This window comes from Schistocerca serialis, chromosome 1, assembly GCF_023864345.2.
Source record: "Schistocerca serialis cubense isolate TAMUIC-IGC-003099 chromosome 1, iqSchSeri2.2, whole genome shotgun sequence".
Classification (NCBI taxonomy): domain Eukaryota; kingdom Metazoa; phylum Arthropoda; class Insecta; order Orthoptera; family Acrididae; genus Schistocerca; species Schistocerca serialis.
Window position 1 is genome coordinate 218,835,880 of NC_064638.1, and position 27,358 is coordinate 218,863,237.

The following is a 27,358-nucleotide window of genomic DNA, read 5'->3' on the forward strand; positions in this document are numbered from 1 at the left end:
CTGTTTCCTTGAATAACGTAACTATCCGGCGAACTGTCCGGACACTTGGATGATGTAGTCCAGGATACCGAGCAGCATACATAGCACACGCCCGTTGGGCATTTTGATCACAATAGCCATACATCAACACGATATCGACCTTTTCCGAAATTGGTAAACGGTCCATTTTAACACGGGTAATGTATCAGGAAGCAAATACCGTCCGTACTGGCGGAATGTTACGTGATACCACGTACTTATACGTTTGCGACTATTACAGCGCCATCTATCACAAAGCGAAAAAAGTGATCCAACTGAAACATTCATATTGTTTTACGCACTACACGAACACGTAATAAAAATGGGGGTTTCTATTAAAAAAACCACTGTTGATATCCGTTTGACCTATGGCAACGCCATCTAGCGGGCCAACCATAGCGCCATCTGGTTTCCCCCTACAAGCTAGACGAGTTCCGTTCTTTGTAGTTTTTTGTTTGATGTTTATTTCGTGATATATTTGGCCCGGTCTCAAGTATGTCATCATTTTATTTCTGCGAAATTAAAACGCGATCTTTAGATCATGTGCAGACAGAAGATTTTTACAGGGTGAATTCATTACGTTCTCACTTCACATTCATTGGACACAACTGTAACGTACATAAAGGTAGTTGCGTTAAAATACAAAAAACGTATATAAAATGTTTTTATGTTGTCCTTGTTGACATCTGATGAGATACTTGTTATGAGGCAATAAACGGAATAAATCGTGTTTTGAGGTGACACCAGATAGCAGCAGTCTCTTACAACATACGATTATGTCTTCGAAATACAGTGTAATTTATTTTTGTATTCTTTATATACCTAACAATCCATAAAATTGAAAGGATTATATACCTGGTTTTCCAAATAACATGTCAAAAAATTTTATTAAAAAGATATTATTCCTGTATCTTTTTAAGTTTAAAGATGGAGTTTGGTCCGAGAGTTCTGTATAATGAGTCGATATGTAACACTTATCGTAACCTAGACCATGACTCAGATAACAAACTTAATTGGACCGTAGCCAAGACCTCAAGCTACGCAGAACACATCATCTGATCAATAAAGACACATTATTATACGAGACTCTCACACCATTTTCATATTTTATAATTTCTATAAACCACGAATATGTATATAAGCTCTTTATATGTATATAAGCTCTTTATATGTATATAAGCTCTTTACATTGTGTTTCGAAGACATAAGCGTATGTTGTAAGAAACTACTGCCATCTGGTGGCGCCTCTAAACACGATTTATTCCGTTGATTTCCTCATAACAAAATGGCTCTGAGCACTCTGCGACTTAACTTCTGAGGTCATCAGTCGCCTAGAACTTAGAACTAATTAAACCTAACTAACCTAAGGACATCACACACATTCATGCCCGAGGCAGGACTCGAACCTGCGACCGTAGCGGTCGCCGGCTCCAGACTGTAGCGCCTAGAACCGCACGGCCACTCCGGCCGGCCTCCTCATAACAGTTTCTCATCAGACGTTAACAGGAATGCAACATGAAAACATTTTATACACGTCTTATGTATTTTATTGGTAACTATTGTGCCCTGTTCTTACAACTATTCTGTTACTGTATGACGAGAGACGGTAGTATGGAATGTCGTTTCTATAAGGTATGTTTACTTTGGAACTGTAGGCGTTTTATTTTGGTTTGACATTAGAATTTTCCATAATTGTATTTTTATGTACAGTGCAGTTTTGCCCAATTAGTGTGAACAGTCAACTAAATGGATTGGCCGTGTAAAAATCTTCTCTCTACAAATGATCTGAAGATAGCGATTTAGTTTCGTTGAAACGAGTAATCACTGTGACTTCTTATGTGACCTGGGCGAATAAACTTCTGTAATAAGAAAAAAAAGTAACTACACGAATGCGCTTGTTTACGGCTCACCGTGTTCGCAGTGGTCGCCGCCGTAGCCGTCCCGGCAGGCGCAGAGCCCAGACCTGAGACAGGTGCCGCCGTTCCTGCAGCCGCCGCAGTCCCCTGCAACACGAGCCGAGAGTCTACTGCAGCACACACAACTCTACTCTACTCTACGGCACAGCACAGGCGCTAATGACCACTGTAGTTGTGCACCCTAAAACCACAAAAAAACAAAAACAAAACAGAACAGCAGCCTACGCCACAAACATCATCTCCACTTGCTGGGTAGCGCGAAGCCGTTTCCGCTTTTCACTCACTACTTCAGCAGCCTCTATGGTGGACACGATTACATCTACATCTACATCTATACTCCGCGAGCCACCTTACGGTGTGTGGCGGAGGGTACTTATTGTACCACTATCTGATCCCCCCTTCCCTGTTCCATTCACGAATTGTGCGTGGAAAGAACGACTGCTTGTAAGTCTCCGTATTTGCTCTAATTTCTCGGATCTTTTCGTTGTGATCATTACGCGAGATATATGTGGGCGGTAGTAATATGTTGCCCATCTCTTCCCGGAATGTGCTCTCTCGTAATTTCGATAATAAACCTCTCCGTATTGCGTAACGCCTTTCTTGAAGTGTCCGCCACTGGAGCTTGTTCAGCATCTCCGTAACGCTCTCGCGCTGACTAAATGTCCCCATGACGAATCGCGCTGCTTTTCGCTGGATGGATCATGTCTATCTCTTCTATTAATCCAACCTGGTAAGGGTCCCATACTGATGAGCAATACTCAAGAATCGGACGAACAAGCGTTTTGTAAGCTACTTCTTTCGTCGATGAGTCACATTTTCTTAGAATTCTTCCTATGAATCTCAACCTGGCGCCTGCTTTTCCCACTATTTGTTTTATGTGATCATTCCACTTCAGATCGCTCCGGATAGTAACTCCTAAGTATTTTACGGTCGTTACCGCTTCCAATGATTTACCACCTATGGCATAATCGTACTGGAATGGGTTTCTGCCCCTATGTATGCGCATTATATTACATTTATCTACGTTTAGGGAAAGCTGCCAGCTGTCGCACCATGCATTAATCCTCTGCAGGTCCTCCTGGAGTACGTACGAGTCTTCTGATGTTGCTACTTTCTTGTAGACAACCGTGTCATCTGCAAATAGCCTCACGGAGCTACCGATGTTGTCAACTAAGTCATTTATGTATATTGTAAACAATAAAGGTCCTATCACGCTTCCCTGCGGTACTCCCGAAATTACCTCTACATCTGCAGATTTTGAACCGTTAAGAATGACATGTTGTGTTCTTTCTTCTAGGAAATCCTGAATCCAATCACAAACCTGGTCCGATATTCCGTAAGCTCGTATTTTTTTCACTAAACGTAAGTGCGGAACCGTATCAAATGCCTTCCTGAAGTCCAGGAATACGGCATCAATCTGCTCGCCAGTGTCTACGGCACTGTGAATTTCTTGGGCAAATAGGGCGAGCTGAGTTTCACATGATCTCTGTTTGCGGAATCCATGTTGGTTATGATGAAGGAGATTTGTATTATCTAAGAACGTCATAATACGAGAACACAAAACATGTTCCATTATTCTACAACAGATTGACGTAAGCGAAATAGGCCTATAATTATTCGCATCTGATTTATGACCCTTCTTGAAAATGGGAACGACCTGCGCTTTCTTCCAGTCGCTAGGTACTTTACGTTCTTCCAGCGATCTACGATAAATTGCTGATAGAAAGGGGGCAAGTTCTTTAGCATAATCACTGTAGAATCTTAAGGGTATCTCGTCTGGTCCGGATGCTTTTCCGCTACTAAGTGATAGCAGTTGTTTTTCAATTCCGATATCGTTTATTTCAATATTTTCCATTTTGGCGTCCGTGCGACGGCTGAAGTCAGGGACCGTGTTACGATTTTCCGCAGTGAAACAGTTTCGGAACACTGAATTCAGTATTTCTGCCTTTCTTCGGTCGTCCTCTGTTTCGGTTCCATCGTGGTCAACGAGTGACTGAATAGGGGATTTAGATCCGCTTACCGATTTTACATATGACCAAAACTTTTTAGGGTTCTTGTTTAGATTGTTTGCCAATGTTTTATGTTCGAATTCGTTGAATGCTTCTCTCATTGCTCTCTTTACGCTCTTTTTCGCTTCGTTCAGCTTTTCCTTATCAGCTATGATTCGACTACTCTTAAACCTATGATGAAGCTTTCTTTGTTTCCGTAGTACCTTTCGTACATGATTGTTATACCACGGTGGATCTTTCCCCTCGCTTTGGACCTTAGTCGGTACGAACTTATCTAAGGCGTACTGGACGATGTTTCTGAATTTTTTCCATTTTTGTTCCACATTCTCTTCCTCAGAAATGAACGTTTGATGGTGGTCACTCAGATATTCTGCGATTTGTGCCCTATCACTCTTGTTAAGCAAATATATTTTCCTTCCTTTCTTGGCATTTCTTATTACACTTGTAGTCATTGATGCAACCACTGACTTATGATCACTGATACCCTCTTCTACATTCACGGAGTCGAAAAGTTCCGGTCTATTTGTTGCTATGAGGTCTAAAACGTTAGCTTCACGAGTTGGTTCTCTAACTATCTGCTCGAAGTAATTCTCGGACAAGGCAGTCAGGATAATGTCACAAGAGTCTCTGTCCCTGGCTCCAGTTCTGATTGTGTGACTATCCCATTCTATACCTGGTAGATTGAAGTCTCCCCCTATTACAATAGTATGATCACGAAACTTCTTCACGACGTTCTGCAGGTTCTCTCTGAGGCGCTCAACTACTACGGTTGCTGATGCAGGTGGTCTATAGAAGCATCCGACTATCATATCTGACCCACCTTTGATACTTAACTTAACCCAGATTATTTCACATTCGCATTCGCTAATAACTTCACTGGATATTATTGAATTCTTTACTGCTATAAATACTCCTCCACCATTGGCGTTTATCCTATCCTTGCGGTATATATTCCATTCTGTGTCTAGGATTTCGTTACTGTTCACTTCCGGTTTTAACCAACTTTCCGTTCCTAATACTATATGCGCACTATTTCCTTCAATAAGAGATACTAATTCAGGAACCTTGCCCTGGATACTCCTGCAGTTTACCAATATTACGTTAACTTTTCCTGTTTTTGGTCTCTGAGGACGGACATTCTTTATCAACGATGATAATGTCCTCTCTGGTAAGCCGTCAGGTATTTTATCGTTTCGCCCAAGGGGGGGTCCCTCTAATCTAAAAAACCCCCGTGTGCACGCCACACGTACTCTGCTACCCTAGTAGCTGCTTCCGGTGTGTAGTGCACGCCTGACCTGTCTAGGGGGGCCCTACAGTTCTCCACCCAATAACGGAGGTCGATGAATTTGCAACCATTATAGTCGCAGAGTCGTCTGAGCCTCTGGTTTAGACCCTCCACACGGCTCCAAACCAGAGGACCGCGATCGACTCGGGGCACTATGCTGCAGATATTAAGCTCAGCTTGCACTCCGCGTGCGATGCTGGTTGTCTTCACCAAATCAGCCAGCCGCCGGAAGGAACCAAGGATGGCCTCAGAACCCAAGCGGCAGGCGTCATTCGTTCCGACATGTGCTACTATCTGCAGCCGGTCACACCCAGTGCGTTCAATAGCTGCCGGAAGGGCCTCCTCCACATTACGGACGAGACCCCCCGGCAAGCACACCGAGTGCACACTGGCATTCTTCCCCGACCTACCCGCTATTTTCCTGAGGGGCTCCATAACCCGCCTAACGTTGGAGCTCCCTATAACTAATAGGCCCGCCCTCCGTGACTGTCGGGACCTTGCCGGAGAATCGGCCACTGGCCCAACAGGCGAGGCACCCTGTGGTGGCTCGGAAACGATGTCATCACCACTAGGAAGCACTCCGTACCTGTTGGAAAGGGGTAAGGCAGCTGCCACGCGGCCAGATCCCACCTTCGCCTTTCGGCCAGGCACGCGCGAGCCCACCACTGTCCGCCATTCACCCTGGAGTGATGGCTGACCGGTAAGATGCTCACTGCCAGAAGACGCAGCGACATCAGGGGTTCCATGTGATTCCAAGGCCACCGAAGTAGGCATAGGTCTCACCACAGTTGCCCCAACGCCACTACGAGCCGACGCCTGCGCCTCGAGCTCGATGAGCCTAACAGACAAAGCCTCCACCTGCCCCCGAAGAGTGGCCAATTCTCCTTGCGTCCGCTCACAACAACCACAGCCCCTACACATGACTATGTTTACCCTACTCTATACGGTGACAAATTCCCAAGATAATCTTCTGATGAGCTACTCTGATAATCAAGAAACACTCACTGAAATACGAGACGCGAAAACTACGCTAGGTTTTCCCAGAAAAACTATTTAAAAGCTAAGCGCAGCAAATAAGTACAAAAACGCTTTATACAAACACTACTCGCTGCTGCTGGTGCTGTCGCTCTGGCTGTCACAAGACAACTGCTGATTCAAGTGACTAGTGGCTAACGGCCGCGAAACAAACAAAAGACGGTTTTTGGGCGCTTTCTGTTCTAAACGATCAAGAAAACACTAAGAAATCTAACACGAAAACTACGTAAAATTTTATCAAGAACTGTTAGTTACTATGCAGAGCAGATAAACACAAATAGAACCCCTTCCTTAGTGGAAGGTCGTAAACAAAATGCAAAATAAACGCTTTATACAAACAGTACTCGCTGCTGCTGGTGCTCTCGCTCTGGCTGTCACAAGACAACTGGAAGTCCAAAGAAGACGAAGTAAACATTCCTGAATTCCAATTAAGAACAACTGCCAAGATGAGAAACATAGAAGTCGATATCTTCGGTGTAGCAAAGCAGCTTAAAGCACTTAATAAAGGCAAGGCCTCCGGTCCAGGTGTATACCAGTCAGGTTCCTCTCAGAGTATGCTGATATTTAGCAATTATATACAACCACTAGCTCACAGAAAGATACGTACCTAAAGACTGGAAAATTGCTCAAGTCACACCAGTACCCAAAAAGGGAAGTAGGAGTAATCCACTGAATTACAGGCCTATATCACTAACGTCGATTCGCAGTAGAGTTTTGGCACATAAACTGTATTCGAACATTATGAAGTACCTCGAAGAAAACGATTTATTGACACATAACACGGATTCAGAAAATATCGTTCTTGTGAAACAGAACTAGCTCTTTATACTCATGAAGTAATAAGTGCTATCGACAGGGGATGTCAAATTGATTCCATATTTTTAGATTTCCAGAAGGCTTTCGACACCGTTCCTCACAAGCGTCTTCTAATCAAACTGCGTGCCTCAGTTTTGCGACTGGATTCGTGATTTCCTGTCAGAAAGATCACAGTTCGCAGTAACAGACGGAAAGTCATCGAGTAAAACAGAAGTAATATCTGGCGTTCCCCAAGGAAGTGTTACAGGCCCTCTATTGTTACTGAACTATATTAACGACATAGGAGACAATATGAGTAGCCGTCTTCTGTTTGCAGATGATGCTGCCATTTACCGTCTTGTAGATGTAAATAGTTGCTCCGCCTAAATCTGGCTACAAGGAGAAGAGAGGTGCTGGCGCAGAGATTCTTAACATAAGTGTTGTCGTTACAGTCTCCAGTCTGGAGACTGGTTTGATCTATCTCTTCACGCTTGTCTATCCTGTGTAAGCCCCTTCGCCTCTGAATGACTACAGCAACCAAAATCCATTTGATCCTGATGTCTGCTTTCAAGCTTGGTCTTTCTCTACAATTTTTACCGCTTTTTTCTCCCAACAGCAGAACTGAATTCCGTGATGCCTCAGGATGCGTCCGAACAACCGATCCCTTCTTTTACTCATGTTCTGCCATAAATTTCTGTCTTCCAAATTTGATTCAGTACCGCGTCATTAGTTATTCGACCACCTGTCTAACCTTTAGTGCAGTCCTATTGCATCACATTACAAAAGTTTGTCTGAACTGTTTATTGTCCACATTTCATTTCTGTATAAGGCAAAACTCCAGACATATACCTGCACAAAACAGTTCATAATATTTAAATTTATATTCAATGTTAGAAAATTTCGCTTTTTCAGAAACGCTTTTCTTGCTATTGCCAGCCTACATTTTACATCCCTCTCAACGTCGACCGTCTCCAGTTTTTTTTCTTTTTTCTTTTTTTCAAGGAAAGGTCCAGTCTAGCTGCAATACGTTCAATAATCTTCACGAGAGCTGCTTCGGCTTTGTTTGTTCCCAAGAAACGTTTAGATTGATTTGATGTCCGTATTGAATCTATAGTAAAGCGTCATTGTCTAATTCTTAGTGATCACATGGCATGTAGTAACTATAAACGTGTGGACTACGTTTCGACTCTTATTTGGTAGTTCGTTTACCTTAAAGCACGATTTTACATTTGTGATAACATCATAGCAAACGAACTGTCAAATAAATGTCAAATCGCGCTTTAAATTAAACGGACTATCAAACAAGTGTCAAAACGTGTTCCATACGTTTATAATTACTACATGTCACCTAATCGTTACGAATTAGACAATGACAGTTTACTATAGATGTAATATGGACGCCAAATGAAACTAGATGTTACTTGAGATGGCAATAAAGTCGTAACAGCTGTCATAAAGAATACTGAATTTATTGCAGCTAGTCTAGACCTTTTCTTTTTAAAATATCATTATGACGTTTACTACGCTGTGAGTATTTTGCTGCCCCTAGAGCAAAAGTTACGCACTCGTTTTAGTGCTTAATTTCTTGATTAAATGTCCTCTGTACCACCCTTAATTCGACTTCATTTCATTACCTTCATTTCACTTCAGTTAACGTTCATCTTACAACGACTTCACCAAACTCCGTTCATTCCGTTCAACTGCTTTTCCACATCCTTTACCTTTTCGGACAGAATGACAAAGTCATCAACAAACCTCAAAGTTTTTATTTCTTCTCCCTGAATTTTAATTCTGTTTCCAGATTTCCCCCACGTTTCCTCCACATCCTTTTCGGTGCACAGACTGAGCAACATCGGGTTTAATCTACAACGTCTCACTCCTTTCTCAACTACTGCGCTCATGTCATGTCCTTCGACTTTTACAGTTGCAGTCTGATATCTGTACGAGCTGCAGAAAACCTTCCGCTCCTTGTGTTTTATACCTGATAACTTCATAATTTTAAAGAATATATTCCAGTTAGCACTGATCAAAACTTTTTCAAACGTAGGGTTGCCTTTCTTCTATCTATCTGCTAAGTTAAAACGTAGGATCAATGTTGCTTCACATGTTCCTACATTTCCTTGGAATTCGAGCCTTTCTCCTACGTCGGCTCCTACCAGTGTTTTCCATTCATCTACATCTACATCATACTCCACAAGTCACCTAGCGGTGAGCGGGTACGTTTGGTACCAATAACTTATCCCCCCTTCCCTCTTCTACTCGCGAATGGCGCGTGGGAAGAATGATTGTCGACAAATTTCTGTATTAGGACTAATTTCGCGATTTTTTCGTCATGGTCATTTCGCGAGATGTATGTTGTCCGACTCTTCCCTGAAAATGTTGTCTCGAAATTTCATCAGTAAACCTCTCTGTGATGCACAACGCCTCTCTTGTAACGTTTGCCAATGGAGTTTGTTAGGCATTTCTGTAACAGTCTCGCGCCGGTTAAACGAAACGCGCCACTCTTAATCTCTCTTCTACCTGTTCCAGAATGATGCACAGTACTCAAGAATCGGTCGAACAAGCGTCTTGTATGCTACTTCCTTCGTGGATGAGTTAAATTTGTTTATGACTCCTCCAATGAATCTCAGTCTGGCATCTGCTATCCTTACTATTTGTTTTATGTGATCATTTCACTTCAAGTCACTCTGGATAGTTACTCCTAGTATTTTAGGGGCGATGATGTTTTCTGCAGTTTGTCTTCAGTAGTCTAGTTGTACAGCAGTGGGCTTCTTTTCCTACATATCCGCAATATGTTATGTCTTTTCACATTCAGGGTCAATTGCCAGAGCCTGCACCATTCATCAGTTCTATGCAGGTCATACAGCAAACGGATACTGTCTTCTGGCGTTGCTACTTTCCCGTAGACAACCGCATCATGTGCGAACAGCCTTAAAGAGCTTCCGACGCCTTCTACTTGATCATTTATCATTATTACAACAATAATGGTCCTAACACACCTCCTAGCGGTACTCCGGAAATTACCTTCACATCTGTCCATTTATTTCCGCTAAGGACGAAGTGTTGAGTTCTATGCGCAGGGAAGCGTTTGTCCTGATGCCTTTCCACTAATAAGCGATTGTACTTTTTTTTCTATTCCGCTATCGGTTACCTCAATATCTGCCACTCCGACGTCCGTGTTATAATTGAGAGGAGAGACCGTGTTACGATCTTCCGCGCTTAAACAATTTCGGAAGACCGAATTCAGTTTTACGGCGTTCTCTCTGTTATCTTTCAGTTCGGTGCCAGTATGTTCACTGAGTGAACCGATTACTGATTTTACGTAAGGCCAAAACCTCCTAGGGCTTTTACTCAAATCGGTTGACAAAATTTTATTTTCAGAATCTTTGAAAGCTTCTCTCATTGCTTTTTTCGCTTCATTCAATTTTTGTTTGTCAGCCACGTTTTGAAATTTCTTGAATTTGTGATGAAGCTCTCTTTGTTTACGTAGGAGTTTTCTGACACGACCGTTAAACTACTGTGGGTCTTTCGCATCGCTTGAGTTCTTGCTCGGAATATACTTGTCTAAGACGTACTGAACGACGGTTTTACATTTTTTTCCATTTGTGCCTCACATCTTCGTTCTAGTCACTGATTATCTGATGCTGACAACTCAGATACTCTGCAGGTTGTAGTCTGTTACTCTGGTTAAGCAGAAATATTTTTCTACCTTTCTTAACATAATTTTTAAAACCCGAAGTCATACTTGCTGTCACATACTTACGATCACTGATACCTTCCTCTGCGTAACTGATTCGATAAATTCAAGTCTGGTTGTTGTTGGGAGGTCTGAGACATTACCTTCACGAGTTGGTTCTCTAAAGATCTGCTCGAAGCAAAATTTTACGACAAGACGTTCAGAGTAATGTCACAGGAATCGCTGTCTCTGACACCAGTTTTGATAACATGACTTTCCTGAGTCAACCCCCCACCCCCCTCCAAGCACAATAGAATGTTTAGGAAAATACTGCTGTAAATAATTCGTGCCATTAAGATTTTATACGAACTGATGACTAGAGTATGATGCACCATCCGTAGGATGTCTACGATAAATATTTCTTTGGTACTATTCGGAACGTGCAGATTACGTTCCAGGTTTCATTTCCATTTCTGTCACCGAGTGCGATGATCCACGGTTAAGATACGCGTTTTCGGGAGGAGTAGGTTTCAAATTCCATCTCCTAGATAAGTTGGGCCAGAAGCCATATTGGCTGACAGGGAGGGTAGATGCGGGTTCAAGTGTTTGTGGATGTGTTAGGAGAGGATGGATTTTAAAACTTTGCTATACACATAGGAAGAAATATCATTGGGGAGTGTAGTTGGTTTGAAGGAAATCTGAACCCTTCGATTATACAGGGTGGACCATTGATAGTGACCGGTTCAAATATCTCACGAAATAAGCATCAAACGAAAAAAACTACAAAAAACGAAACTCGTCTAGCTTGAAGAGGGAAACCAGATGGCGCTATTGGTTGGCCCGCTGGATGGCGTTGCCATAGGTCAAACGGATATCAGCTGCGTTTTTTTAAAAATAGGAACCCCCATTTTTAGTACATATTCGTGTAGTACGTAAAGAAATATGAATGTTTTAGTTGGACCACTTTTTTCGCTTTGTGATAGATGGCGCTGTAATAGTCACAAACGTATAAGTACGTGGTATCACGTAACATTCCGCCGGTGCGGACAGTATTTGCTTCGTGATACATTATCCGTGTTACAATAGACCGTTTACCAATTGCGGAAAAGGTCGATATCTTGTTGATGTATGACCATTGCGATCAAAATATCCAACAGGCGTGTGCTATGGATGCTGCTGGGTATCCTAGACGACATCATCCAAGAGTCCGGACCGTTCGCCGGGTAGTTACGTTGTTTAAGGAAACAGGAAGTGCTCAGCCACATGTGAAACGTCAACCACGACTTGCAACAAATGATGATGCCCAAGTAGGTGTTTTATCTGCTGTCGTGGCTAATCCGCACATCAGTAGCAGACAAACTGCGCGAGAATCGGGAATCTCAAAGACGTCGGTGTTGAGAATGGTACATCAACATCAATTGCACCAGTACCATATTTCTATGCACCAGGAATTTCATGGCGACGACTTTAAACGTCGTGTACAGTTCTGCAACTGGGCACAAGAGAAATTACGGGAGGATGACAGATTTTTTGCACGCGTTCTATTTAGCGACGAAGCGTCATTCACCAACAGCGGTAACGTAAACCGGCATAATATGCAGTATTGGGCAACTGAAAAGCCACGACGGATGCTACAAGTGGAACATCAGCGACCTTGGCAGGTTAATGTATGGTGCGGCATTATAGGAGGAAGAATAATTGGCCCCCATTTTATCGATGGCAATCTAAATGGTGCAATGTATGCCAATTTCCTACGTAATGTTCTACCGATGTTACTACAAGATGTTTCACTGAATGACAGAATGGCGATGTACGTCCAACATGATGGATGTCCGGCACATAGCTCGCGTGCGGTTGAATCGGTACTGAATAGCATATTTCATGACAGGTGGATTGGTCGTCGAAGCATACCATGGCCCGCACGTTCACCGGATCTGACGTCCCCGGATCTCTTTTTGTGGGGAAAGTTGAAGGATATTCGCTATCGTGATCCACCGGCAACGCCTGACAACAAGCGTCAGCGCATTGTCAATGCATGTGCGATTATTACGGAAGGCGAACCACTCGCTGTTGAGAGGAATGTCGTTACACGTATTGCCAAATGCACTGAGGTTGACGGACATCATTTTGAGCATTTATTGCATTAATGTCCTATTTACAGGTAATCACGCTGTAACAGCATGCGTTCTCAGAAATGATAAGTTCACAAAGGTACATGTATCACATTGGAAAAACCGAAATAAAATGTTCAACCGTACCTACGTTCTGTATTTTAATTTAAAAACCGACCTGTTACAAACTGTTCTTCTAAAATTGTGACCCATATATTTGTGACTATTACAGCGCCATCTATCACAAAGCGAAAAAAGTAGCCCAACTAAAACATTCATATTTGTTTACGTACTACACGAATATGTAATATAAATGGGGGTTCCTATTTTAAAAAATGCAGTCGATATCCGTTTGACCTATGACAGCGCCATCTAGCGGGCCAACCATAGCGCCATCTGGTTTCCCCCTTCAGGCTAGACAAGTTTCGTTCTTTGTAGTTTTTTTCGTTTGACGCTTATTTCGTGAGATATTTGGCCCGGTCACGATCAATGGACAACCCTGTATATTTACATTAAGGTCATGGGATCCGCACAACCAAGAGTAACCATGTCAAGGAACAATAAACAGCAGTAGATAGATTACGATCCCGACGCTGTTGAATTACAACACATGCTGATAGACGTTTCTCCTCCTTGTGTGAGGCATAAGGCGATCTTCTCACAAAAAAGTCTCCATTAAAATGCGACTTCTTAATGAGAAACCCGCTGTATGATCTTCCCTTATACACAGAATGATGGCGTTACTCCTGGCTATTCTGTGTGGTTGGAATGTAATCCTAATCATTTGCACGTCGAAGTACGTAGTAAACTTCATGTCAGTATTATATTTGTCAGGTGCCGTCTTCATGGTACTGACTTTTTAGCGGCCAGTAACGTAGTTGGCAGTGAAGACAGAGTAGGCTTGTACTTACTGGTCTCACAGCGGTGGCCCGTGAAGCCAGGAGGGCAGGTACACAGGTTCGGCTTGACGCAGGAGCCACCGTTGATGCACGAAGGCGAGCACACGGCTGAAAACAAGAAGCATAGCGTACTCACGTACCGTCACCAAGTATGCCACCACAATTTGTTCCCTATTGACTCTGCAGTCTGCTAATTGACTTCCTGTCTAATGTCATTATTGGCAGATTTCCATGTCTCTATCAATCAGAAATGTAATAATGCAGTGTCTCGCATCTGTAACATCGAATGAAATGTTCTCGGGCTTCCAGGCGCGTCAAATGGTCAAAATGCCACGAGCTTTCGACCAAGTACTCCCTCGCCGTTATCGATCGGAATGTCTGCTGATGGGCTGTTGGTACGACCTTATATACTGTAGCTGCCAGCGATGACGTCACTAGTGCCCACCATATGTGGGCATAAGTGGACGGCGTTCGATGTGCCTCGTGATCATTGAGCTATAATTCGACATCTGTGAGCCATGCTGCATCTGCCGAAAAGACGCAAAATCAAATCGATCTATAATTCTCCGTCAAGAATTCGGCTATTACTGAGAGCAGTCAAAGATGCGGCAGGTCTCCGAACACCTTTGATCTACAAGATGTCTCGTGAGTGTGACCAGTCGTACGTCGGACAAACAGTGCGCACTGTAGAACATTATGGGAAGGAGCAAGAGCCTGTGCTACCCCGAAAAATCAGCTTTAGATGAGCATGCTCTAGAAAACGGCCATCAGATCAAATTTTACGCAACCTCTGTCGCAGCTTGCACTAACGGCCTGTGGCACTGTGTAATTAAGGATGCTATCGATATAAAAATCATTGACAACGCCCGCTTAACCCGAATGCATGGTATTTAAGTACCCTACTGGTTGCTATGAAATCAGATTTAATAGATATCAGCTAGTATGACCGATGGGTATGGTAGACTTCGAAACAATCTTCTGAATTTTGAGCAATAACAAAGATTTTTTTTTATTTGGCCATCGCTTTCGCCTCTTTTTCCTCTTGAGTAGCACGTAGCACACTTTTTCGTCACTTTTTTGCCTTTCATGGGGGCATGTGCATAGGAAATGAACCAGCATTTTTGCCTTCATTATCATAGAGTTGGCTCTCGCTGAGACAAATCACTTACTTAATTATCACTGCTGAAGAAACCTTCACAATCTTCTCTAATCCCTCCTAACGAGCGAGGTTGCGCTGTAGTCAGCACACTGAACTCGCGTTCGGGAGGACGACGGTTCAAACCCGTGTCCACCATCCTGAATTTGGTTTACCGATATGTCCCTAAATTGCTTCAGTCAAATGCGGGATGATTCCTTTGAAAGGGAACGGCCGATTTCCTTCTCCATCCTTCCCTAATCCGAAATTGCGCTCCGTCTCTAATGACCTCGTTTCCGATGGGACGTTAAACACTATCCACCACCTCCTCCTCTAATCCCTCCTACGAACTACTCTATTCGCCAGGATGGTCGTTTACTAAGATCAACTACCACGTGGCACACATGGGTTATGCTTCATTTTAGAATACATTTAAAAGCCATCTATGAGCTAGAAGTTAAACTCCATGCACTCATATAGTGAAGCGCACATTTGCGAGCTAAGCTCGTCGTACGATTTAAATGAGATAGCAACTCAATGGGACTACATTCGTCATTTGAAGCGACTAGGTTAATACAGGTTGCGGCTTGCAGCTCATCGTGCTTTGGGATCCAGCGATAGCGGGGAGGAAACGGGCGCATCGAATGTGGAGTGAACGTATGAATATAAGGGTGGTGAGAAACACTCTGAAAAGCTTGTAAGGATATTTCGGGGTAGATTTTGCTGAGAAATAATAGTTAACAAAAAAAATCTATGGTCTGCGCCGTTCCCGAGTTAATTAACACTGAAGTTAGCCAATCATGCCTCTGCGCACACAAATTCAAGCGGACCACCAGAGGCGGTGTTGCCCAACGGTTTCTTCGTTTGGTTTCCTAAAACTGAATAAGAGAATTTATACAAAAATTGGAGATGGACGCTAGTAAGAATCGAATCCGAGGTAAAGGCTGAGCAGTCTCATGCGCTATCGTCTACGCCACCGATTCTCAATCTTTTGAGGGACAGGGGCTACCGCCCCCCCCCCCCCCCCCCCCAGTAAGGGGGCGTCATAAGATTAATAGGGGCGCGAGCTTATTAAACAGAAAAAAATTAGATCAGAAACTAGTTACCTTCCTGAAAGGGAAGCAAAGCAACATACATTCTAACACAATAAGAAATAAAATTTCATTTACAGTGATTCAATCACTTGTAAATAGGACTGTATCAGTTCTGCACAATGAATTTAATAATTAACATTTGAATAATAAATTAAAAACAAGTTTTGTGATTGTTAGTGACTCCCTAGGGCCTGGCTTCCAGAGGAAAGTCTTCCAAGGACATCGGAAACGCTGCTTCCCTTCTGCACTCCGCACTCCCCTGAGGTAATCCTTAAATTTTCGCGCGTTTCCTGTAAGACAGAGAGCAACATATATGTGCGATCAAGAGGAGGGTAGGGGGGCGATAAAAATTACGATTGAAAATTGGGTCGCGAATACTAAAAGATTGAGAACCCCCGATGTGCGCTATGAGCACTACTGACGCAATTGTATCTGACGGGCCGCTTGAATTTGCATGCATGCGCAACGGCCTGATTGGCTAACTTCAATGCTAATTAACTCGGGAACAGCGCAAGGTATCGAATTTTTTTCTTAAAAGTTATTTATCAGCACAACCAAGCCTGCAACCTCCTTACAAGCTTTTCAGACTGTTTCTGACCACCCTGTATACTGATATGTCGAAGCATAAGTAATTCATACCCAGCAGCTACAGCGGATAAGGTCGCACCAGCGTGCCTTCAGCAGTCATTCCACTTGAGAGTGATCATGGAGCACTTGGTCAAAAGCTCATGGCGCTTCAGCCTCTGATGCAGCTGGAAACTAGAGAACATTATACGCATAAGGAATGGTTACTTCTCATTTGAATCCCAATAAATGGATTAAAACAATCATAAGGAGAAATTTAAAAGCACAATAGAAAGAATTACGTATTTTGACTATACTTTTATTTTGACCATATCTTAAAATACTAAAAATATGTTTGCGGTAGAAAGAAATAATAGAAAGAAGGACCACTTCTCCACCCTCCTACCTAGCGACAAGTGATGGTGCTAAAGAATACTGATCATTCGGCCTACTGTCCTCTTAAAAAGCATTGCTGCAGTGCGGTGGTACTCCGTATTACTGACGTCGATGACGCAGTACCACCTTTTATGTTGCTGTATTATCGCTGACTCGATTTGCACACATTTGGTGATGAACGAACGAGGCAGCGACCGAGCTAGCCGCACCGAGCTAGGCGCTCAGGGAGACCCCTAGCGGCAACCACGAGAACCAGCAACTTATAACTAGCGCCAAGGTAGACTTTTAATTTCGACGCGTAAGTTAAAACTCGCCCCAAATTTTTATCTTTATTCGTGTAGAAAATACAGGCATGCGAAATCGCATGCATTTTTTCGAAACATCCAATACTTTTCTGAACTGCATTTTCATTGGAAGTAAAAATGTAAATTTCGTGTGGTGTTGTTGGCTGGAAAATCCTACGGAGTGGGTTCAGCTGCCTGTCGAAAAGGGTGCTCCTCCTCCGCGCACAATGGTCTCCTTCCTTGCGGATTGTCAGACGTGTGTCGTATGTGTATTTGGAGAGTGTAGGTGAGTGTAATGGATGCATGTATACAGGGTGAGTCATTAACTATTGCCACCAAGAATAACTCCGAAAGTTCGATAGGCGCTGAAAAATTTCTGGGACAAAATTTGCGTGGGATAAGGGGAGTCATAATACGACGTTGGTTTTTTGTTGCTAGGTGGAGTCGCTTCAGAGATATGAAGGTTAACTTTGTTTTTTATAGGGGATGCCATAGTTTGGCATTTATTTTCTGATAGCGGCTATCTAGACGAATCCAATGATGTGTAACGCAGTAAGATCTTTGAAGGCGAACGAAGGTCACAAAGGTGGCATGAACGTCCATTTACACAAGGTGTTCGAAGTGATGACCATTGGTATCAGTGCAGTGCTGCAATCTACTTATCATGGATTGAGTGGTATTCCTTATCACATCGGCACTTATCGAAGCACGTGCTCTGACGATTTTCTCTCGTATATCGTGCAAATAGTAAATAGTCGCCGAATACGGAGTATCCAACTAACGTGCAATTGACATGTGAACACCATTCGACGGTTTCACAATACAACAGTAATAGGTACGGTAAGACTAGTGTAGTCCTCTCGAATAGCACCACAATGGCTGCCAAGCTTAATATCCCCACAATCAACAGTGACACATGTCCTCAATCTGCAGAGAGGTCTGGAATTTAATCCAGAATATTAGCGCAGAGACTGATGATCACAAACTTTACACCATCACCTTCCTCCTCTTGCTTGCGAAATATTGGCAGTGGAAACTTCATCCGCTAGAAGGATTCGAACCGGCTTACCTCCGATTTGATCACCACCGCACAGACGTGGGTTTGTGACCTTGGCTACGGAGGGGTGGGGAGAGACTTTTCTTGGAAGTTATGCAAAAACGACGCAAAAAATTAGAATTAATTGTTATCTTAAAACATTTATTTATTTCATTGATATTGTTGTTAATAATAGAATCCCAGGCTCGCTTGACAGCAAATTATAACGGTGTCCCGGGAGGAATGGTCAGCGTTCGGGGGTATAACAGGAACTATTCTTCGAGACAAAAAAAAAGTGAAGTAAAGTTGGGCTCCAAAACCATACCTTAAGAGCTATAGCCACCTGATCTTCAGTACTATGAAACCTCTTCTACAGCAAGCTCTTTCTTTGCCATATTTTGAGAGGGGGTAGTATGGACTAAAACAAGAAAAAATTGTCTAGAAACACGGACTCTAAAATGCATACCTTAAGGTGTACGGGCACTTCTTCAATAGAAGAGATGAGAAGGTACCGAAGATGAACGAGCGCGCGTAGTTCTTAAGGTATGCACTTTAGAGCCCATGTTTGCTACACATTTTTTTCTTGTTTTGGGGCATACTGCCACCTCCCAGAATATGGAAAGCAAAGTGTTTGCAGTAGAAGAGATTTGTTTTACCGCATCGAAAAAGAACTCCTCGAATATCGACCATTTCTCCTGTGACACCTTGTATGTGGAGGAAGTGTGAGATAACACTCGTGGAGATGGAGAGTCTAGAGTGAAAGTAGCCTACATATTGAACAAAAAGAGAAAAGAGAAAATCTGGAAAGCTGTAGACGTTACCCTCGTACCCTGCTCCTATCACCCGCTCCCAAAACGGAGATGCAGATGGTGAAACATAATTTAAAAATCACCCACACCTTTTCCCTCCAGAAACGAACACAAGCAGGTGTTTGAATGTCTCAGTGCGTTGAACGCTGAAGATATGTGTCTTGTATGAGCGCATTAAGTGTGTGGGGGCGTTGTGCATCGTACTTACAGTGCTCGCAGTGGTGCCCAGTGAAGCCCGGAGGACAGGAGCAGCGCTCCGGCTTGACACAGGTGCCGCTGTTGAGACACGGAGTCACGCACACCGCTGCAAACACGGGAAGCAGACTCATAGTACACTGATTTTTCTAGTCATTATCAATACGCACTACTCTTGTCATTAACGCTGACAAGACGACTCAGGTCCAGAACTATTTGGAGGTGAAGATCAATACACTAGCTTATGTGAGCCTTGTATGTTAACCAACGGTGATAGAAATACACTACTGTCCATTAAAATTGCTACACCAAGATAAAAATACAGATGATAAACGGGTATTCACTGGACAAATATATTATACTAGAACTGACATGTGATTACATTTTCATGCAATTTGGGTGCATAGATCCTGACAAATCAGTACCCAGAACAACAACCTCTCGCCGTTATAACGGCCTTGATACGCCAGGGCATTGAGTCAAACTGAGCTTGGATGGCGTGTACAGGTACAGCTGCCCATGCAGCTTCAACACGATACCACAGTTCATCAAGAGTAGTGACTGGCGTATTGTGAAGAGCCAGTTGCTCGGCCACCATTGACCAGACGTTTTCAGTTGGTGTGAGGTCTGGAGAATGTGCTGGACAGGGCAGCAGTCGAACATTTTCTTTATCCAGAAAGGCCAGTACAGGACCTGCAACATGGCGGTCGTGCATTATCCTGCTGAAATGTAGGGTTTCGCAGGGATCGAATGAAGGGTAGAGCCACGGGTCGTAACACATCTGAAATGTAACGTCCACTGTTCAAAGCGCCGTAAATGCGAACAAGAGGTGCCCGAGACGTGTAACCAATGGCACCCCATACCATCACACCGGGTGATACGCTAGTGTGGCGATGACGAATACACGCTCCCAATGTGCGTTCACCGCGATGTCACCAAACACGGTTTCGACCATCATGATGCTGTAAACAGAGCCTGGATGCATCTGAAAAAATGACGTTTACCCATTCGTGCACCCAGGTTCGTTGTTGAGTACACAATCGCAGGCGGTCCTGCCTGTGATGCAGCATCAAAGGTAACCGTAGCCATGGTCTCTGAGCTGATAGTCCATGCTGCTGCAAACGTCGTCGAACTGTTCGTGCAGATGGTTGTTGTCTTGCAAACGTCCCCATCTGTTGACTCAGAGATCAAGACGTGACTCCACGATCTGTTACAGCCATCCGGATAAGATGTCTGTCATCTCGACTGCTAGTGATACGAGGCCGTTGGGATCCAGCACGTTGTTTCGTATTACCGTCCTGAACCACCAATTCCATATTCTACTAACACTCATTGGATCTCGACCAACGCGAGCAGCAATGTCGCGATACGACAAACCGCAATCGCGATGGGCTACAAATCCGACCTTTATTAAAGTCGGAAACGTGATGGTACGCATTTCTCCTCCTTACACGAGGTATCACAACAACGTTTCACCAGACAACGCCGGTCAACTGCTGTTTGTGTAAGAGAAATGGGTTGGAAACTTTCCTCATGTGAGCATGTTGTAGGTGTCGCCACCGGCGCCAACCTTGTGTGAATGTTCTGAAAAGCTAATCATTTGCATATCACAGCATCTTCTTCCTATCGGGTAAATATCGCGTCCGTAGCACGTGATCTTCGTGGTGTAGCAACGTTAATGGCCAGTAGTGTACACACGCGCGCACACACACACACACACACACACACACACACACACACACACACACACACCACACACACACAAAGATGAACCAAAATAATATATATCACATCCCACCACTTGACTAACTGCCCGATGATGTTGCGGGCCCGTGACACGGTACGGAAATGATATCATCCAGTACACTTTCAATGGGCACGAGATCCTCCAGATTGGACCACGTATCCTGGAAATGTACCACCTGGTTACATGACGTTTCTTATTACACCATTAGTGTCCAGTTACGCCGTCACCAAGGACTTGTCAATGTCATGCCACACACAATTGCAAATGTATTCCGTTCCAGAGGTGTAGACACACGGTGGTGATTATACTGTTTTGGCTCATCAGTGTACAATTCCTTTCCTTCACAACACTGTACTTCAGACATTTGTAAATATTCCCCAGCATAACATCACGTCTCCTTTATCCATGATATACAGAGTGTAATGGGTGTAAGTTCAGATTTTTATATGTTTTACTTAATAGGTATACAAATCGTTGCGTTGGTTATTTTTTTCTCTGTGTCTGACAGTCGTCCGACAAACATCTCACATAATTTACAGCCGGATGTTTTCTTCACGATCGTAGCTGTAGCACTAAGTAGACTACGCCTGTCAATGTAGACTAACCGTTTGGCGTCAAGCACCCACACTTCATCACCTGTCTTGCTACCAAGGGGAAAATAAACGTTAGTGACTTGCTCTTGCCGTATTTACTCGACGGTACTAACCAACCTAAAAAACATACTACTAGTGAAGCTATAATTATTAGGCTGCAAATGAAGAAAATACTGATGTAATGTTCAGCACATCCTCCTCAGTCAACAGCTGAAATATCTACATTTGTACCCGTTACACCATTATATATTTGGTTTCTGTTTTTCCTTCAAATACCATCAAGAAAGTGAACTTGTCTTTTCATGATGTGGAACGGACACAAGTATATTAGTCGATATTTAGTAAATTCTTCGTAAGATGAAGCCAATCTGTTATTCTTAATCTGATAAAAATGCAGCCCCATAAACCTCACACGCCGAAAATTAATGTGTCAAATTATGGGTTCACTAACAGACTAACAAACAGGAGAAGTGTTCACAGCTGACCTTAACCTTATATAAAGTAGCTTGCAAGCACTGTGGGGAAGTATATATTACACAGTAAGGCAGAGCTGGCACTTAGATTATCTGAATATGGGAAAAGCTAGAGTTGGAGAACAAAAGAAAGAAAGATTCAACCTTTGCCGATCATCTTTTAACAGAAAACCACTCATATGATGTGGACTGTGTAGTGTTGTGTTCACATGTGTCGGAAATCCAACTGCTAAGGTCATCAGTCCCAAAGCTTACACACTACTTAACCTAAATTATCCTAAGGACACACACACACCCATGCCCGAGGGAGGACTCGAACCTCCGCCGGGACCAGCCGCACAGTCCAAGACTGCAGCGCCCAAGACCGCTCGGCTAATTCCGCGCGGCTGACTGGGTAGTTTTACACTTTGTAAGGAAAAGTAGAAAGACGAAATACATACTGGAAATCAACAAACGTGACAGCTTAATAAATGATAAAACTCGATTTTCTTTTTCCCGTATTTTAAATTAAGTATTCGTTACAAATAATCCATTAAAACTGTAAATTCAAAATTACTTTTCATCAGTTGTTAAATGTAACACACAAAAGAACTTTGTTTCTTTTTTAAGTCAATGTAATTATAAGGGGCGATCAAAAAGTTTCCGTTCGAAGGTCGTACAGTTCAGAATCGGTATGCCGCTCAGCCAAAATCGCCGTGAGGATTCATGCAACATCGCACCGACGCACCAGGCTGAAGATATCCGTTTGGTAAAAATCAGCGTCCTACAGCGTGAAGAAGTCCATAACCGCCCGCCCGCAGAACATCCTCGTCCGACAGGAATCGTCGATCTTCAAGGCCTTTTTTAAGGGACCGAAGGCGTGATATTGACATGGGGATACATCAGGAATGTAGGGTGGATGCTCGAGTATTTCCCAACTGAATCTCCCAGTTGAAGCTCGCCTCACAGATCGACCAACGTTTTGTGCAGAATCGCGACCAGCACAGAACTTGGTCCACAGTTCCACAACGATGGTTTCCAACACACATACTGCCCCGTACAAATTCTTTAATCTCCGATGGTGGTCTATCGCTGTTTTTCCCTCGGCAACCAAGAAAAGAATAAGAGCACGTTGATTTAGAAAAATGAAGAAAACCGGAGGACAGTTGCTTAATCCACAATCTCTTCTACATCTACATTCATCTACATTTATACTCCGCAAGCCACCCAACGGTGTGTGGCGGAGGGCACTTTACGTGCCACTGTCATTACCTCCCTTTCCTGTTCCAGTCGCGTATGGTTCGCGGGAAGAACGACTGTCTGAAAGCCTCCGTGCGCGCTCTAATCTCTCTAATTTTACATTCGTGATCTCCTCGGGAGGTATAAGTAGGGGGAAGCAATTATTTGATACCTCATCCAGAAACGCACCCTCTCGAAACCTGGAGAGCAAGCTACACCGCGATGCAGAGCGCCTCTCTTGCAGAGTCTGCCACTTGAGTTTGTTAAACATCTCCGTAACGCTATCATGGTTACCAAATAACCCTGTGACGAAACGCGCCGCTCTTCTTTGGTTCTTCTCTATCTCCTCCGTCAACCCGATCTGGTACGGATCCCACACTGATGAGCAATACTCAAGTATAGGTCGAAAGAGTGTTTTGTAAGCCACCTCCTTTGTTGATGGACTACATTTTCTAAGGACTCTCCCAATGAATCTCAACCTGGTACCCGCCTTACCAACAATTAATTTTATATGATCATTCCACTTCAAATCGTTCCGCACGCATACTCCCAGATATTTTACAGAAGTAACTGCTACCAGTGTTTGTTCCGCTATCATATAATCATACAATAAAGGATCCTTCTTTCAATGTATTCGCAATACATTACATTTGTCTATGTTAAGGGTCAGTTGCCACTCCCTGCACCAAGTGCCTATCCGCTGCAGATCTTCCTGCATTTCGCTACAATTTTCTAATGTTGCAACCTCTCTGTATACTACAGCATCATCTGCGAAAAGTCGCATGGAACTTCCGACACTATCTACTAGGTCATTTATACACTCCTGGAAATGGAAAAAAGAACACATTGACACCGGTGTGTCAGACCCACCATACTTGCTCCGGACACTGCGAGAGGGCTGTACAAGCAATGATCACACGCACGGCACAGCGGACACACCAGGAACCGCGGTGTTGGCCGTCGAATGGCGCTAGCTGCGCAGCATTTGTGCACCGCCGCCGTCAGTGTCAGCCAGTTTGCCGTGGCATACGGAGCTCCATCGCAGTCTTTAACACTGGTAGCATGCCGCGACAGCGTGGACGTGAACCGTATGTGCAGTTGACGGACTTTGAGCGAGGGCGTATAGTGGACATGCGGGAGGCCGGATGGACGTACCGCCGAATTGCTCAACACGTGGGGCTTGAGGTCTCCACAGTACATCGATATTGTCGCCAGTGGTCGGCGGAAGGTGCACGTGCCCGTCGACCTGGGACCGGACCGCAGCGACGCACGGATGCACGCCAAGACCGTAGGATCCTACGCAGTGCCGTAGGGGACCGCACCGCCACTTCCCAGCAAATTAGGGACACTGTTGCTCCTGGGGTATCGGCGAGGACCATTCGCAACCGTCTCCATGAAGCTGGGCTACGGTCCCGCACACCGTTAGGCCGTCTTCCGCTCACGCCCCAACATCGTTCAGCCCGCCTCCAGTGGTGTCGCGACAGGCGTGAATGGAGGGACGAATGGAGACGTGTCGTCTTCAGCGATGAGAGTCGCTTCTGCCTTGGTGCCAATGATGGTCGTATGCGTGTTTGGCGCCGTGCAGGTGAGCGCCACAATCAGGACTGCATACGACCGAGGCACACAGGGCCAACACCCGGCATCATGGTGTGGGGAGCGATCTCCTACACTGGCCGTACACCACTGGTGATCGTCGAGGGGACACTGAATAGTGCACGGTACATCCAAACCGTCATCGAACCCATCGTTCTACCATTCCTAGACCGGCAAGGGAACTTGCTGTTCCAACAGGACAATGCACGTCCGCATGTATCCCGTGCCACCCAACGTGCTCTAGAAGGTGTAAGTCAACTATCCTGGCCAGCAAGATCTCCGGATCTGTCCCCCATTGAGCATGTTTGGGACTGGATGAAGCGTCGTCTCACACGGTCTGCACGTCCAACACGAACGCTGGTCGAACTGAGGCGCCAGGTGGAAATGGCATGGCAAGCCGTTCCACAGGACAACATCCAGCATCTCTACGATCGTCTCCATGGGAGAATAGCAGCCTGCATTGCTGCGAAAGGTGGATATACACTGTACTAGTGCCGACATTGTGCATGCTCTGTTGCCTGTGTCTATGTGCCTGTGGTTCTGTCAGTGTGATCATGTGATGTATCTGACCCCAGGAATGTGTCAATAAAGTTTCCCCTTCCTGGGACAATGAATTCACAGTGTTCTTATTTCAATTTCCAGGAGTGTATATATTGTGAAAAGCAATGGTCCCATAACACTCCCCTGTGGCACACCAGAGGTTACTTTAACGTCTGTAGACGTCTCTCCATTGAGAACAATATGCTGTGTTCTTTTTGCTAAAAACTCTTCAATCCAGCTATACAGCTGGTCCGATATTCCGTAGGCTCTTACTTTGTTTATCAGGCGACAGTGCGGAACTGTATCGAACGCCTTCCGGAAGTCAAGAAAAATAGCATCTACCTGGGAGCCTGTATCTAATATTTCCTGGGTCTCATGAATAAATAAACACGATCGCTGTTTCCGGAATCCATGTTGATTCCTACATAGTAGATTCTGGCTTTCCAAAAACGACATGATACTGGAGCAAAAAACATGTTCTAAAATTCTACAACAGATCGCCGTCAGTGATATAGGTCTATAGTTTTGCGCATCTGCTCGACGACCCTTCTTGAAGACTGGGACTACCTGTGCTCTTTTCCAATCATTTGGAACCTTCCGTTCCTCTAGAGACTTGCGGTACACGGCTGTTAGAAGGGGGGCAAGTTCTTCCGCGTACTCTGTGTAGAATCGAATTGGTATCCCGTCAGGTCCAGTGGACTTTCCTCTGTTGAGTGATTCGAGTTGCTTTTCTATTCCTTGGACACTTATTTCGATGTCAGCCAATTTTTCGTTTGTGCGAGGATTTAGAGAAGGAACTGCAGTGCGGTCTTCCTCTGTGAAACAGCTTTGGAAAAAGGTGTTTAGTATTTCAGCTTTACGCGTGTCATCCTCTGTTTCAATGCCATCATCATCCCGGAGTGTGTGGATATGCTGTTTCGAGCCACTTACTGATTTAACGTAAGACCAGAACTTCCTATGATTTTCTGTCAAGTCGGTACATAGAATTTTACTTTCGAATTCACTGAACGCTTCACGCATAGCCCTCTTTACACTAACTTTGACATCGTTTAGCTTCTGTTTGTTTGAGAGGTTTTCGCTGCGTTTAAACTTGGAGTGAAGCTCTCTTTGCTTTCGCAGTAGTTTCCTAACTTTGTTGTTGTACCACGGTGGGTTTTCCCGTCCCTCACAGTTTTACTCGGCACGTACCTGTCTAAAACGCATTTTACGATTGCCTTGAACTTTTTCCATAAACACTCAACATTGTCAGTGTCGGAACAGAAATTTTCGTTTTGATCTGTTAGGTAGTCTGATATCTGCCTTCTATTACTCTTGCTAAACAGATGAACCTTCCTCCCTTTTTTTATATTCCTATTAACTTCCATATTCAGGGATGCTGCAACGGCCTTTTGATCACTGATTCCCTGTTCTGCACATACAGAGTCGAAAAGTTCGGGTCTGTTTGTTATCAGTAGGTCCAAGATGTTATCTCCACGAGTCGGTTCTCTGTTTAATTGCTCGAGGTAATTTTCGGATAGTGCACTCAGTATAACGTCACTCGATGCTCTGTCCCTACCACCCGTCCTAAACATCTGAGTGTCCCAGTCTATATCTGGTAAATTGAAATCTCCACCTAAGACTATAACATGCTGAGAAAATTTATGTGAAATGTATTCCAAATTTTCTCTCAGTTGTTCTGCCACTAATGCTGCTGAGTCGGGAGGTCGGTAAAAGGAGCCAATTATTAACCTAGCTCGGTTGTTGCGTGTAACCTCCACCCATAATAATTCACAGGAACTATCCACTTCTACTTCACTACAGGATAAACTAAAGCGAGTTGGGTCTCACACGATCGCTGTTTCCGGAATCCATGTTGATTCCTACATAGTAGATCCTGGGTTTCCAAAAACCACCGGTTTCGGAACAGTTACTGTTATCTGATGTAAACTGCGATAGTA

General features: G+C 44.1%; 1 protein-coding gene across 1 annotated transcript in view; it reads right to left on the minus strand.

The window, feature by feature from the left end:
* Positions 1–27,358, minus strand: part of LOC126460578 (epidermal growth factor-like protein 8) — a 177,864-nt gene that overhangs the window by 57,245 nt on the left and 93,261 nt on the right. The window contains exons 4-6 of the mRNA XM_050095929.1: positions 19,271–19,366; positions 13,757–13,852; positions 1,929–2,021 (exon numbers count right to left, since the gene is read on the minus strand). Of these exons, the coding sequence (XP_049951886.1) occupies positions 1,929–2,021; positions 13,757–13,852; positions 19,271–19,366 (285 nt within the window). The remainder of the gene's footprint in view (positions 1–1,928; positions 2,022–13,756; positions 13,853–19,270; positions 19,367–27,358) is intronic.